Genomic DNA, 14199 nt, shown 5'->3' with positions numbered 1-14199 from the left:
TCACTATACATCAACAGTAACTACAGAGCCACTGTAATTAAGATTGTGCAGTATTGGGGGCACCTAGGTTGCTCAGTTGGTTAAACCTCCGATTTCAGCTCAGGCCATGATCTCACGGTTCGTGGGTTCAGGACCCACATCAGGCTTTCTGCTTTCAGTGGTGAGCCTGCTTCAGATCCTCTGTCCCTCTCTCCATCTGCCCATCCCCTGGTTGTGCTCATTCTCTCTCTCTCTCTCTCTCTCTCTCTCTCTCTCCCTCTCTCCCTCTCTCCCTCTCTCCCTCTCCCTCTCCCTCTCCCTCTCCCTCTCTCTCTCTCTCTCTCTCTCTCTCTCTCTCTCTCTCCCCCCCCTTCCTCCCTCTCTCCCCCTACTTCTCTCCTCCCCCACCCCAAAAAAAAGGAACAGAAAAGACATTAAAAATCCCTTGGTAAAAGCTGGATTAATCAGTAAATGGTGCTAGGACTGGTTATCTTCCACGGGAACAGCAGTATAATTAGATTGCTATTTCCTACGCCAAAGTATATTTCAGATGGATTAAAGACCTAGATGTGAGAAGGAAAACTTAATAGGAGAACATTTTTTACTTCACATTATGTAAGGATTTCTTTTTAAACTAGACACAAAAAAACATAAAGGAAAAAATAGAAATCTTTTACTACTTTAACATTTCTGAAAACATCTGTTTATCACAAGATACTCTGTTTATAACAAAATGAAAAACCAAGCAGGGCACCTGGCTGGCTCAGTCAGTAGAGCACACGACTCTTGATCTCAGGGTTGTGAGTTCAAGCCCCATGTTGGGTGTAGAGCCTACTTTAAAAAAAATAAATAAATAAAAAGACAAGTTATAGGTTGAGAGAATTGGGACAGATGTAGTAGATGAAAGATAAGGACATGGGAATGAAACAATTCTTAACCAGTTAGAGGTCAGAATGTTTTTTTTTAAAAAAAGGAAAAGCCAGATAGAATAGTAGTAACCCCTGGTGAAAGGCAGGATACCAGCTTACCAGCTTGGAGGGGCAGGAAGAGGGCTTTGGGTGCGACCAATGTCCTATAGCTTGTTCTCATGGCAGATATACAGATGCATATGCATAGAATTTCATTAAGATGTACTGTTAGGATTTGTATATTGTATTATATTAACGTTGTTAAACCTTAATAAAATAGTAAACAGTAAACCGGACTTAATATATGTGTACATAGAATTTTACAGTCTCTGAAAATATCTATATTTTTTTATATCTTAACAACTGTTGTAGTAAAAGATATACTCACCAAATTCTTCATTGGTAACCCAACAGACTTTTTAATAAATAATATCACAAAAAATAATGGCCACTTGGAAAAAGTATGAAACACCCTCCTGACTAACCCTTTGATTAAAAAACCAAAAAACTCTTAATAGTGAATAGTAGGAAAGCATTTCCCTCTAAACCTGTAGTGAAACTACTGAACTCAGAAAAATATATTGCTGGCACAAAAACAGACACTCAGATCAATGGAACAGAATAGAGAACCCAGAAATGGACCCACAAACGTATGTCCAACTAATCTTTGACAAAGCAGGAAAGAATATCCAATGGAATAAAGATGGTCTCTTCAGCAAGTGGTACTGGGAAGACTGGACAGCGACATGCAGAAAAATGAACCTGGACCACTTTCTTACATCATACACAAAAAGAAACTCAAAATGGATGAAAGACCTAAATGTAAGACAGGAAGCCATCAAAGTCCTCGAGGAGAAAGCAGGCAAAAACCTCTTTGATCTTGGCCTCAATAACTTCTTACTCAACACATCTCCAGAGGCAAGGGAAACAAAAGCAAAAATGAACTATTGGGATCTCCTCAAAATAAAAATCGTCTGCACACCAAAGGAAACAATCAGCAAAACTAAAATGCAACCGACAAGAATGAGAGAAGATATTTGCAAACAACCTATCAGATAAAGGGTTAGTATCCAAAATCTATAAAGAACTTATCTAACTCAACACCCAAAAAACAAATAATCCAGTGAAGAAATGGGCAAAAAACATGAATAGACATTTCTCCAAAGAAGACATCCAGATAGCCAACCAACACATGAAAGAATGCTCAACATCACTCATCATCAGGAAAATACAAATCAGAACCATAATGAGATACCACCTCACACCTGTCAGAATGGCTAACATTAACAACTCAGGCAAGGACAGATGTTGGCAAGGATGCGGAGAAAGAGGATCTCTGTTGCACCACTGGTGGGAATGCAAACTGGTGCAGCCACTCTGGAAAACAGTATGGAGGTTCCTCAGAAAATTAAAAATAGAACTACCCTACAACCCAACAATTGCACTACTAGGTATTTATCCAAGGGATACAGGTATGCTGTTTCAAAGGGGCACATGCACCCCAAAGTTCATAGCAGCACTATCAACAATAGCCAAAGTATGGAAAAGGCCCACATGTCCATCTATGGATGAATGGATAAAGATGTGGTATATATATATACAATGGAGTATTACTCAGCAATCAAAAAGAATGAAATCTTGTCATTTGCAACCACGTGGATGGAACTGGAGGGTGTTATGCTAAGTGAAATTAGAGAAAGACAGATATGACTTTCACTCATATGAGGAATTTAAGATACAGAACAGATGAACACAAGGGAAGGGAAGCAAATATAAAAACAGCGAGGGGGACAAAACATAAGAGACTCTTAAATATGGAGAACAAACAAAGGGTTATTGGAGAGGTTGTGGGAGGGTGGATGGGCTAAACAGGTAAGGGGCATTAAAGAATCTACTCCTAAAATCATTGTTGCATTATATGCTAACTAACTTGGATGTAAATTAAAAAAAAAATTTTTAAGTATAATATAGCTATAGTAATTAAGACAATGTGATATTGACATAAAAATAATGAACTAGACTCAATGGAACAGAATTAAAAAACCCACAAATAAATACATGCATATAGGCGCAATAAATTTATAACTAATGTGTCACTGAAATGTTCAACAGTAAGGAAAGGAAAGTCTTTTCAATAAATTATACGGGGACAATTGGATATCCACACACACAAAAAGTAAAAAGAAAAAAAATGAAAAATATATTGCCTGAAATGCATTTGCTATTAGAAAAAAGCTAAAATGAAGTAACTTAGTACTTACCAGAAGTTAGAAAAATAAAAAATAAAAAATATTTGAAAGGAGATAATAAATCTATAGTTCATGAGATGGATGTTTATTTTTTCAAAGTTTGTTTATTCATAATGTCTATACCCAACATGGGACTCGAACTCACAACCCCAAGACCCAACAATCACACGCTCATCTGACTGAGCCAGCCAAGCGCCCCTAAGATGGATTTTTAAAATAACAACTCTTAATTTGTTTCTTGTAAAACAAAACAAATTCCTTAATAGACTGACTAGAGAACAAAAATATGTATCAGGAATGAGGAAGGAACCAACCATAGATGTGGAAGAGATAAAAAAAAAAAAAAAGTAACCCTGTGAAAATTTTAAACAATTCATCACCCCCCCCCCAAATATTTAAAAGAACCAGGGGATTTGGGGAAAACATTAAAAAACAAGGAAGGAAACCTAAGAATAAGAAAAGACACATTCGAACATATAAAATTTTAAGATTTTAATCTGCAGAAATCTACCATATACTATCAGTAAACAAGTAGTATATTGCGTACATATTGTGGAATATATTTGCAGCCCAGATGACCAATAAAGGATTAATAGCTACACTAAATAGAGCTTTTATTAACTCTTGAGAAAAGGAGAACCCAATAGAAAAATGACTGAAGGATGTGAATAGGCAAATCACACAAGATATCCAAACGGCCAGTAAGTATGTGAAAAGAGGTCCAGGCCCTCCTTAGCTACAAAATGCAAATTAAAGTAACAATAAGGGACCCCTGGGTGGCTCAGTTTGTTAAGTGTCTGACTGTTGATCTCAGCTCAGATCTTAATCTCAGGGTCATCAGTTCAAGCCCTCCTTTGGGCTCCACACTGGGCATGGAGCCTGAAGTAACAATAAGATAGCATGTTTTGCCATCAGAGTGGCAAAAATTAAAAAGCGTAATAACATACAGCCAGTAGAGCTTGTGGAAAAACAGTACTTGTGCATTAAATGTAGAAATGCAAATGCAATGTTAGTGCCTTTATTTTTAATTTGAGAGAGAGAAAGGATGAGTTTGCGTGTGAACAGGGGAGAGGGGCAGAAGGAGAGAGAGAGAAAATGAGAATCCCAAGCAAGCTCCACTCTCAGCACAGAGCCCAACTCAGCTTGATCCCATGACCCTGGGATCATGACCTGAGCTGAAACCAAGAGTCGGATGGACGTTGCATGCCACCCAGGCGCCCCAATGTGCCTTTTTAAAGAAAACCACACAGTAATATGTATTATGCCATCATTTGAAATGTATCATTCTTTTAGAAATAAAAACACAAGTATATTAGGATACATGTACAAAGATGTTTATTGAAACCTTATTTATAGTAAACAAAATAACCAAACCGGAAACACATTGAAAGTTAGTAAGGGAACAATTGAGTAAACTTTGGCACATGCATATGTGGACTGTTAATGCAGTCTTTAAAAATAGAGCTATTCCTATGGCCTTTGGGGAATTTCATAATTTTCTGTTGTGCTAGAAAAGCTAGATGCAGAGAAGTGTATGAACTATAATCCTCTTTAAAATAAACAACCTAAACCTTGACCCCATTTGTGCATGCACATGTGGTTGTATATGACTCTGTGAATGTGAAAGGATGTGGACCAGGTTGTTAATGTTAATTACATTAGAAAAAGGGTAAGCTAATTTGACAGTAAATTTCATATATTAAAAAATAAAAAAAAATATTAAAAAAAAAAAAAAAAAAAAAAAAGAAAAAGGGTAAGCTTCCCCCTGGGGGGAGAAAAAGTATTTTTTATGGTGTCTTTGTTGACACAACGTTGTTAAACAGCCCCAGTTATATAAAATTGTATGTGCCAATGAGGTATGACACGCATAAAGATGCAAATGAAAGTAGGACTCCTGGCTTCCACAACACCAGCAGGCACCACTCCCACTGCAGTCTGTCCAAATGGTGCTCCCTGGGGTTGCACAATAGGACAACCCTGCCGGAAAGTAGGGTCATTAGGGGTGCCTGGGCGTGTCAGTCGGTTGAGTGTCCGACTCTTGATTTCAGCTCATGATTCCAGGGTCTTGGGACAGAGCCCTGAGTTGGGCTCTGTGCCAAGTGTGGAGCCTGTTTGAGATTCTCTCACAGTGTGTGTATGCCTCTCTCTCTCTCTCTCTCTCTCTCCCTCCCCCCCCCCCATTCTTATGCTCTCTTAAAAAAGATGGGGGAGGGGGCGGTCATTGAAGATTGACATATTTGTCTCTGGGTGGTATTTACGTAATCATAAAAATAAGGTATTTTTACAGTAGTGAATGGGAAATACGTGTTTTACCCACAGTAGTGCATTTTACTGTTAGTGACAACCAATGTACCAAACCAAAAAGAACACCAGAATCAGGATGTGGGAAAACTTGAGTTTTGAGTTTGGACTAAGTAGTCTGATCTTTCTGAGCCTTGCTTTTCTCATGTAGTAAATGGAGATCTTACTAACTTACCTTACTGATTCTCCAGAGCTGTTGAATGGTCAAATGAGATGATGGGTATTCACTTTAATAGATGAGACATTTAAACATAGGGATTATATTCCCTAATCTTCTAGATAGTGAACCTTTTACAATAGGATCTGTGACTAATTTACCTAACAGTATCTTGCTCAGTTAGTATCTGCTGAGTGTTTGAATCCCTAAGGACTAGTTATTTATGTGTAAAGTGACTGGATTTTTTTTCTAGGTTAGATATTATTATAAGTACTTTGCTGATAAATATTATAGACATAACATTTTCCTGCTACTTCTAAGTATGAAGCTTGGAGACTGTATCTTGGGGGTTGTTTTGTTGTTTTTGTTTTTAATTTTAGTTAACATATCTTGGGGTTTTTGTTACCAGATCGATGAGGTCCTGAGACAGGAAGACAAAGCTGAAGCTATGTCTGGACATATTGATCAGTTTCTGATAGCCACGTTCATGCAGCTAAGACTCATCTACAACACACATATGGCAGATGAGAAATTGGAGAAAGATGAGATCATCAAGCTTTATAGCTGTATCATTGGCAACATGATTTCGGTAAGGCCACCTCTACAGAACATGAGCTTCTTTTCAGTCTCATCCTACCTGGGTTCTAGAACCTGAATCTATGTAGATGTTCCGTTGAATCCTACATCACTTACAGAGTTTTACTTGCAGACTGCGGACTACTTTCATTAGATGTTGGGTGCCTTATTGTTAGAACACAAAATAGAATGCTTACATACTACCTAGATTTCTGCTTCCTGCCAGTGTCTTCATTAGGCATGGTAGGACCCCTGGTTGCATTGTCACAGATAACTACTCACACAGAAAGTACTTTCACAACAGGAAGAAAGAAGCACTCCAATTAGTTTTGGCTATTTCTGGAGATTTGAGGAAGTCTGATGGTTTTTTTCCCCCTAATACTCTGCATTTTTTTTTAATACAGTGTAACTGTTTACTAGAATGTGCCACCCACATTTATCTTCTTTGTTTTATATATTGGCTTTCATACCTAACACAAGTATGATTGGATAGCTGTTTCAGATAGAAAGCCTTGCCCGGGAGGCCTCCACTGGAGTCCTGAAAGACCTGATGCATGGCCTCATCACCTTAATGCTGGACTCTAGGATTGAAGATCTAGAGGAAGGACAACAGGTGATCCGCTCTGTGAACCTCTTGGTGGTGAAGGTTCTGGAGAAGTCAGACCAGACCAACATCCTGAGGTATATCCATGCTCTCACCATTTGAGCCTGAAACAGCCTCTCTTTTTTCTACCCATGGAAACCAAAGTCACTAAGACCAATTATAACTTTAGGTTTGCCTAATAAGTTTGTTTATTACTCTTCTCTCCCTCATGAACCTAGTGTTCTGACCCGAGACAGCAGCTAAAACTAGTAACAACTTAGTAAGCCAGCCAGCATCAAGACTTTTCTAGAATAGGGATGCCTGGGTGGCTCAGTCAGTTAAGCATCTGACTCATGGTTTCTGCTCAGGTCATGATCTCATGGTTTCATGAGTTTGAGCCCCACAATGGGCTCCAAGCTGACGGTGCAGAGACTGCTTGGGATTCTCTGTCGCCCTGTCTCTGTTCCTCCCCAACTTGCACTGTCTCTCAAAATAAATAAACTTTAAAAAAAATTATAAAGAATTTTCTAGAATAGAACTATCATGTTTGTTGATTACCTCTCCTTTCATGTACATTTCAAGTACATTTCTGTCTCGGCTACCAGTAACAATGAAAAATAGTGACAAGCTTTACCATTTACCAAGTAGTAACTGAGAAAGCTTAAATGATTGATGTTTATTTTCTTTATAGCTGAATGTCAAGTAATCAGAGACAATCCTGATCCATAGGCTCTCAATTTGTTAGATGGATACAGAATATTTACACTTGGCCTTTCAACTATTGGTTTTAATTGGAATGCACGTTTGAAACTTATTAATGTTACCATGTTGGGATTTTTTTTTTCCTAGTGCCCTACTTGTTTTGCTCCAAGACAGCCTACTAGCAACAGCCAGTTCTCCCAAATTCTCAGAGCTTGTTATGAAGGTAAAGTTGAAATAATTTGGTCTCTCTTCTTTCCAAGATGCAATACTTGTTAAAGTGTGCAGAGAGGGGAGTTGAAAGTAAGACATAGACTCAAATCAACCAAGGAACACCTGAAAAAAATATACTTGGTCTCGAGTTTATACCCCAGGCTCAGGCCTGAACAGTTTTTGGCCTCAAACAATGAAAAGGGAAAGACGGATTATCCTAGAAGCAAAAGGCAATTAGTTTCATGAGACAAATGTTATACCTTTTTGGGAAATAGTAAGTATAGCCCTGTCCTGTAATATTTTAGCCTCTTGAACGGAAAACCCTAAGTGAACGTATCTGCAACATTATAACATTGTTATTACACTGTAATTGAGTCTGTGTCCTTGGGTCAGGTTTGGTTAAGCTGTATGAACTGCTGTACTGTTGGGTTCCGCACCCGATTCTCCATACCTTCTCACCATTCAAGGCCCCCGTTTCCAGGGAGTGTGAAGGAGGTGTGGGGATGATTACATGGACGGCTGGTCACACTCTTGCCATGATGTGCTTGAAATGAGTGAAATTGTTCATGTTTTAGCAGCTGAACTCAAAAGGCATGGTGGTGTTCCACACTTATATCCCTGACCATCTTTTGGAAGTGACCACAGAGCTTGGGACAGGTGAATGGTACCAGGAGTGATCCTCATTCTTCAGCCACTCCTCCTAACTTTGTTTCTTTTTCCAATAGTGTCTCTGGAGAATGGTTCGACTCTTGCCTGATACCATCAACAGCATTAATCTGGACAGAATTCTTCTGGACATACATATTTTCATGAAGGTCTTCCCCAAAGAGAAACTGAAGCAATGCAAAAGTGAATTTCCCATAAGGACTCTAAAGACGCTGCTGCACACTTTATGCAAATTAAAAGGGCCCAAGGTATGTGAAAACAGCAGCTGGTCCCTGAGGGAGCTTGAGAGAACATCACGGCATTGCTGCCATTTCACTGTGCGTGTGTCTCCCACAGATCCTAGACCACCTAACAATGATTGACAACAAGAACGAATCTGAGCTGGAGGCCCACCTCTGCCGGATGATGAAGCACAGCATGGACCAGACCGGGAGCAAGTCTGATAAGGAAACCGAAAAGGGAGCGTCTCGAATAGTAAGTGTCCTGACTCGAAAGACTAAGGGTGGTGATCCTGTCACAGATGTAAACGCTGGAGCCCATCTTTCTGAGGGTCTAAGGTTAAGGCTCAGGGATGGGGCCACTCTCCTGCTGAGGTGTCATGACCATTTTCCACCTTTAAGTTTTCAAATATGAACTAGTTCTAACCATGTGCCTCTTGGTCCCTAAGAAAGGTTTCTGTACTTGTGCTTAAAGCTTTGGTTGCCAGAGAAATTTCACTGTGAGCTCTACTTAATTAGGGAGGAATGGGCCAAGGTCCTTCCTCCTCAAGTTTAGTTGAAAAGCTGCAGCTGGAGGCATTCAGTAACTCAGAATGTTAGTGTTTTCCAGTGTAGACATTGGTGCTTCTGTTAGCCACAGGAACACACCAGTAAGGTCTGGATTTTGAGATATCTTTAGTTCTTATCCAACCATGGGGGGTTCCTAATTAATAACTCGGGTCTAGCCGGTCCTTTGTGCCTTTCAATTTCAGGATGAAAAATCATCAAAGGCCAAAGTGAATGATTTCTTGGCTGAGATTTTTAAGAAGATTGGCTCTAAAGAGAACACCAAAGAGGTAAAAGGGAAAGGGTCTAGCCAAATGGGCTTCTGCTTTATAGAGAAGGACCACTGACTAATTTCTCCCTCCTCTTCCTTTTTCTTATTAACCAGGGCCTAGCAGAGTTATATGAATATAAGAAGAAATATTCAGATGCCGACATTGAACCATTTCTGAAAAATTCCTCCCAGTTCTTCCAGAGCTATGTTGAAAGAGGCCTTCGGGTGATTGAGATGGAGAGAGAAGGCAAAGGCCGTATTCCCTCATCAACAGGTATGGTTTCCTCTAGTAGCTTCAGGGATGAGTTCAAAATATCTCCCAGCTCAGGAACTGGAGGCTTTGACACATTTAAATTAATGCCTGTGTTCCTCAATATTTAGTGGTCACCAGCGATGTTCACATGGCTACAGACAGTGGTCACCTCGGTCACCTGACTTGACCCATCATCAGTGTTTGACAAGGACAGTGTTCCCTGCCCTTGAAACCATTTCTTCCCTGGGCTTCTAGTTGTCCATGCTCTCTTTGTCTCCTCCTACACAGCCTTCCTGGCCTCTTCCTTCTTGGTCTCCGATTCTTCCTCTCCTTGAACTCTTCATGTTGGCGCTCCCCAGGCTTCAGTCGGTAACCATCTCTTCTTACTCTCATTCCCGTAACTAATCCGTGTAGTCTCATCACTTGAGATACCATTTACGTGCCAGAGAGGCCCAGTGTTGTTTTGGGTCCAGCTCAGACCTTCTTCCTAATCCCAACAGATACATCCTGCATGATGCCTCCACTTGGGTCTCTGGTAGGCATTGTAAACTCCACATGTCACTGCTAAGCTCCAGATATTCCTCCAAGCCAGGAGGAGACCTGCTGTTTCCTTCCTTGTCCATCTCAGGTGATGGCAACTTTGTCCTTCTAGTTTGCTTAGACCCAGAGCCTTTGAGTCTTGTCTTCCTCTCTGTCGGGAAATCCTTTTGGCTCTGCCTGCAAACCATGTACAGACTCCACGCACTCTTCTCATGACCTTCACGGCCACTGCCCTGGTGTGAGAGTCGTCATCTCTCACCTGGTTTATGGCACTGTTCTTCATGCTGACCCCTTGCCTCCACTGTCGCCTTCCCATTTCCACGCATAGCACCAAAACAGTACTTCTCAAATGTTTCCCAAAGGCTCTCCCTTTCTCAGCAAAAGGCCTTCTAGAGATCTACGAGGTCCTACGCGTAAGGCCACCACTACAGCCGCGTCTTCTACTCACTCCGACTCCCATTCCGAATACTCCAGCCCCCACCAGCCTCCTTGCTGTTCCAGAACACATCAGGCATTTATGTACCTGCTTAGACCTCTGCACCAACCGTTTCTTACATGTAGATTGCTCTTCCACAAGATGGTCTTGTGACTGGCTCTCTTTGTTCCATCAGATCCTTGTCCGGACACCACTGTCTCAGTGAGACCTTCCTTAAAATGTCATCTACTCCCCACCCCTTGATCAAGCAAACCACGGTATGTCCATATGTAGACATTCTGCTCATTACACTTCAAGAAAAAACACTCTTAAGGTCTTGGAGAGGCATAATTTAAGGTGTTGAGAAGAAGAGAAAAATAATTTCAGAGAATATAACTAAAGCTTCAGCCCAGCAACACACATGGTGAGAGAGAACATGACTGGAATCTGAAAACCACAAAGGATGGCTTCTCAGCCTTTTGGCTAAGATCAACTGTGAAAACCACAAAGGAACACGGTTTTTCAGGCAAACAAATTTGGGAATGTTAGAGGAGGAGTTTCACGGAACTCACAGAGAACTAGATGCAGGACAAATGTGAGAGCTCTACTCTGCATGGTGACAGAGATCTCTCTTTTGGTTTAATAAGGCCCTTGACAGCTCTTTTCTATAACTGACACCTTCAAGGTCTTCCTTTGTCTCTAGATCCTGTGAGCAGTAATTTGCAGATACTTGGCTTTTCCACTGTGGGGAAGTAATGTTTCAGCTTAACATTCAGAGAAGCTTTCGTTCCTATCACTCAGCAAGTACTGTTGTGTGTGCCAGGCAGCAAACAGAGAGAAGCCTCTGCTAGAATTTCACATCCACCGGAGTAGGGTGCCCGGGTGGCTCAGTCGTTAAGCATCTGACTTGGCTCAGGTCTTGATCTCACAGTTGGTGAGCTCGAGCCCTGTTTTGGGTATAAACACGAGCCTCGAATGAGCCCCACTTCTCTGTCTCAAGTACGTAAACCAACAAATAAATAATAGATAATAAATTAATAAGCCACAAGGGTAGAGACAGATGCCGAACAATTAACCTAGTAGATACTGTGTTATGTGGGGTGTTGGAAGTGGTAAGCGGACATACCATAGTTTTCTTGATCGAGGCAGAGCCCCCTTTTCTCACTCCCAGAGTCCTTTCTGGTGACATCCAACATTTGATACTTTGGGCCTGAACAGCACATCTGCAACACACGTGCGTGTCCCCTCTGATGCCTGAGCGGTTTTGTGTGGAAAGCATTCACACGTCCCTCACCGCTGCCTCTCACGTCCTTCTTCGTTCACTCTCCGTCAGAGCATTCTCCTCACGTTTACATTAGGGATTCCTATTTTCCTAGAGGAATCTTGTGTGCGACTCTTCGGTTTACCGTAAGGAAGTTTGTCGTCCCAGGACCTTATCTTTTTGGTTTAGATAATGCATCTTGTAACGCATTATCTTTGGGTGTTTTAAATGCCTGCATTTTGTTATTGTTCCTTCTCGGAAATTTAAGAACTGTGACAGATTTTTTTGGTTTCTCCCCCTCTCCTGCCAGAATATTGCTCTCCACGCTGGGGTGACAGATGCTCCCGTTCCTGTCCCTTCTTTGGGTGTTTGTAGGACACCTCCGTTTCCGCCTCTTCCCCTTGAATACACTGTAGCCTTCAGCTCCTGCTCTCTCCCCCGGTTTGAATAAGCACTTCCTCCTGTGTGTCACCTCGTCTAATCGTTGCCGACATTTAAAGGCCTTAGGTTCCTCGGCTGGACACTTCCCGTGGCCCCAGCAGTGGCGCGGGCCTTTTGGATGGCCCAGGTCAGCGTAGGGTCACAAGATCCAACCCCCGCGTATCCCAGATGTAGATGGCCGGCCCAACTGACAGTCTGCTCTTCTCTGTTGACTCCTGAAGCTCTCGCTCGGCTTATCTTGTGTATTTCAGAGCACCCTTTATCGCCAACTCCAGATGGACTCTTCTGGATTTTTCAGTCTTTATAATGGCGGTATCTAGGTCCCAAATCGTTCCCTGTGGTGGCAGATCAACCAGGCCAGTCTAGAAGTGGGACGTGGGTACATTCGAGTGTCCTTTCCACGCTTCCTCTCTAGGCATCTCCCCTCAGACGGAGGTCACGTGTATGTCTGCTCCCACAAGCACAGTGTCCTCCATTGGTAACACAAACGGAGAGGAGGTGGGACCGTCGGTCTACCTGGAAAGACTCAAAATCCTCCGACAGCGGTGTGGTCTGGACAATACAAAGGTACCGCTCCTTTCCTTCCGTGTGGCTCGGGGACGGAGTGGCCGCTGCCGTTCCAGAGCTGCGCACCGACCCGCTTTACCAATGTCTCCCCTTGTCTCCACAGCAAGATGACCGACCTCCGTTGACCTCTCTGCTCTCCAAACCAGCAGTTCCCACGGTTGCCTCTTCCACAGACATGCTGCACAGCAAACTCTCTCAGCTCCGGGAGTCCCGGGAGCAGCACCAGCACTTGGACCTGGATTCTCACCAGACTCACTCTTCGGGAACCACGACCACGTCCTCGTCCTCCACGGCTAACATTGACGACTTGAAAAAGAGACTGGAGAGAATAAAGAGCAGTCGCAAGTGAAGCCGCCCCAGCCCCCGGCACCCCGCAGCTTCAGTTCACTAAACTCGGAGTCCTCCTAGTCGAAGGGCCTCGGCAGGCCTAGCACACAGACTGGCCGGCTGTACACACCGCGGGTCCGGGAGGAGCCGCCGCGGCGCGAGTCGTTGTACATACTCTGCTTCTCCGCCAGCGCCCTGCCTCTAGAAGACTGTCCGTGTAGTAGTTTAGTGTACAGACTTGTAAACAGCTGCCCTCCTCTCAGCTCCGACTAGTCTCCATAGCCTTTGTCTTTTATTTTTAACTGCTCATTTGTAAAGTCGTCCTGATCTTTCCTAGCTTTTAACTATTAGAAACTTTAATAGTTTTTCCTTTGAGTTTGTGAGCTCTTCTCCCTGTAGCCCTGAAGGGTCACTGTATTCTGTATGAATGCATGGCATGATACAACTAATTTAAGAGTCTTTTATAAATAAAGTTTGCATTAACTAGAACCGTCTCCCAAGATGCTCCGTATCTGGGCAGCTCTGTCACGGTTCTTGGGCCCGGCCGGCAGCCACAGAATGGTTAGGGAGGCCCCCTCACGGAGCAGCGCCGGGGCCGGGTGCACAGGCTTGGGCTTCTGCTCCCTTGGGAGGAGCAGCAGCGCACCTTTCCTGCTTTCCACCTGCAGCCCCCGGGAGAGCAGAGGAGTCCCTTTCTTCCCCATTTTGAGGTCCAGGTCATGACTTCCCTCCCACCAGCACTGTGGTTCCAAGGAGCTCTCGGGCTTCCTGCCACTTTGCACGCGAGATGGGCCCCGTTCTGGCCGGGCCGCGGTGCCTCTCACACGGGGACTGGATTGGGGAGCATCTGACTCAAGGAGGTGGGGGGACGTTCAGGAGTTTCCTGCCTGGTTTCTGGCGTCTGAGTCTAAACCCACAGCTGCTTCATGCTCAGTCTGAGGACCAGAAAGGGAACGGAGGAGTCTCCTCTGGGATAAATTCCCCAGGGCCTCCCTCCACAGTCAGAAAAACCCTTTAGCACTAAGAGGC

The 14199-nt window shown here is 43.0% G+C and overlaps 1 protein-coding gene across 4 annotated transcripts in view; it reads left to right on the top strand.

The window, feature by feature from the left end:
• CKAP5 (cytoskeleton associated protein 5) overlaps positions 1 to 13659 on the top strand; it is a 112952-nt gene extending 99293 nt beyond the window's left edge. For all 4 annotated transcript variants that reach the window (XM_042904457.1, XM_042904460.1, XM_042904458.1 and 1 more), the window contains exons 36-44: positions 6004 to 6183; positions 6664 to 6851; positions 7603 to 7678; positions 8391 to 8579; positions 8668 to 8805; positions 9302 to 9385; positions 9481 to 9640; positions 12692 to 12843; positions 12947 to 13659. In XM_042904457.1, coding sequence (XP_042760391.1) covers positions 6004 to 6183; positions 6664 to 6851; positions 7603 to 7678; positions 8391 to 8579; positions 8668 to 8805; positions 9302 to 9385; positions 9481 to 9640; positions 12692 to 12843; positions 12947 to 13192 — 1413 coding nt within the window. In that variant the 3' untranslated portion in view covers positions 13193 to 13659. The remainder of the gene's footprint in view (positions 1 to 6003; positions 6184 to 6663; positions 6852 to 7602; positions 7679 to 8390; positions 8580 to 8667; positions 8806 to 9301; positions 9386 to 9480; positions 9641 to 12691; positions 12844 to 12946) is intronic.
• Positions 13660 to 14199: the final 540 nt, after the last annotated feature.

The sequence above is a fragment of the Panthera leo genome, chromosome D1 (assembly GCF_018350215.1).
Source record: "Panthera leo isolate Ple1 chromosome D1, P.leo_Ple1_pat1.1, whole genome shotgun sequence".
Lineage (NCBI taxonomy): Eukaryota > Metazoa > Chordata > Mammalia > Carnivora > Felidae > Panthera > Panthera leo.
This window is presented reverse-complemented; position numbering and strand designations above follow the sequence as displayed.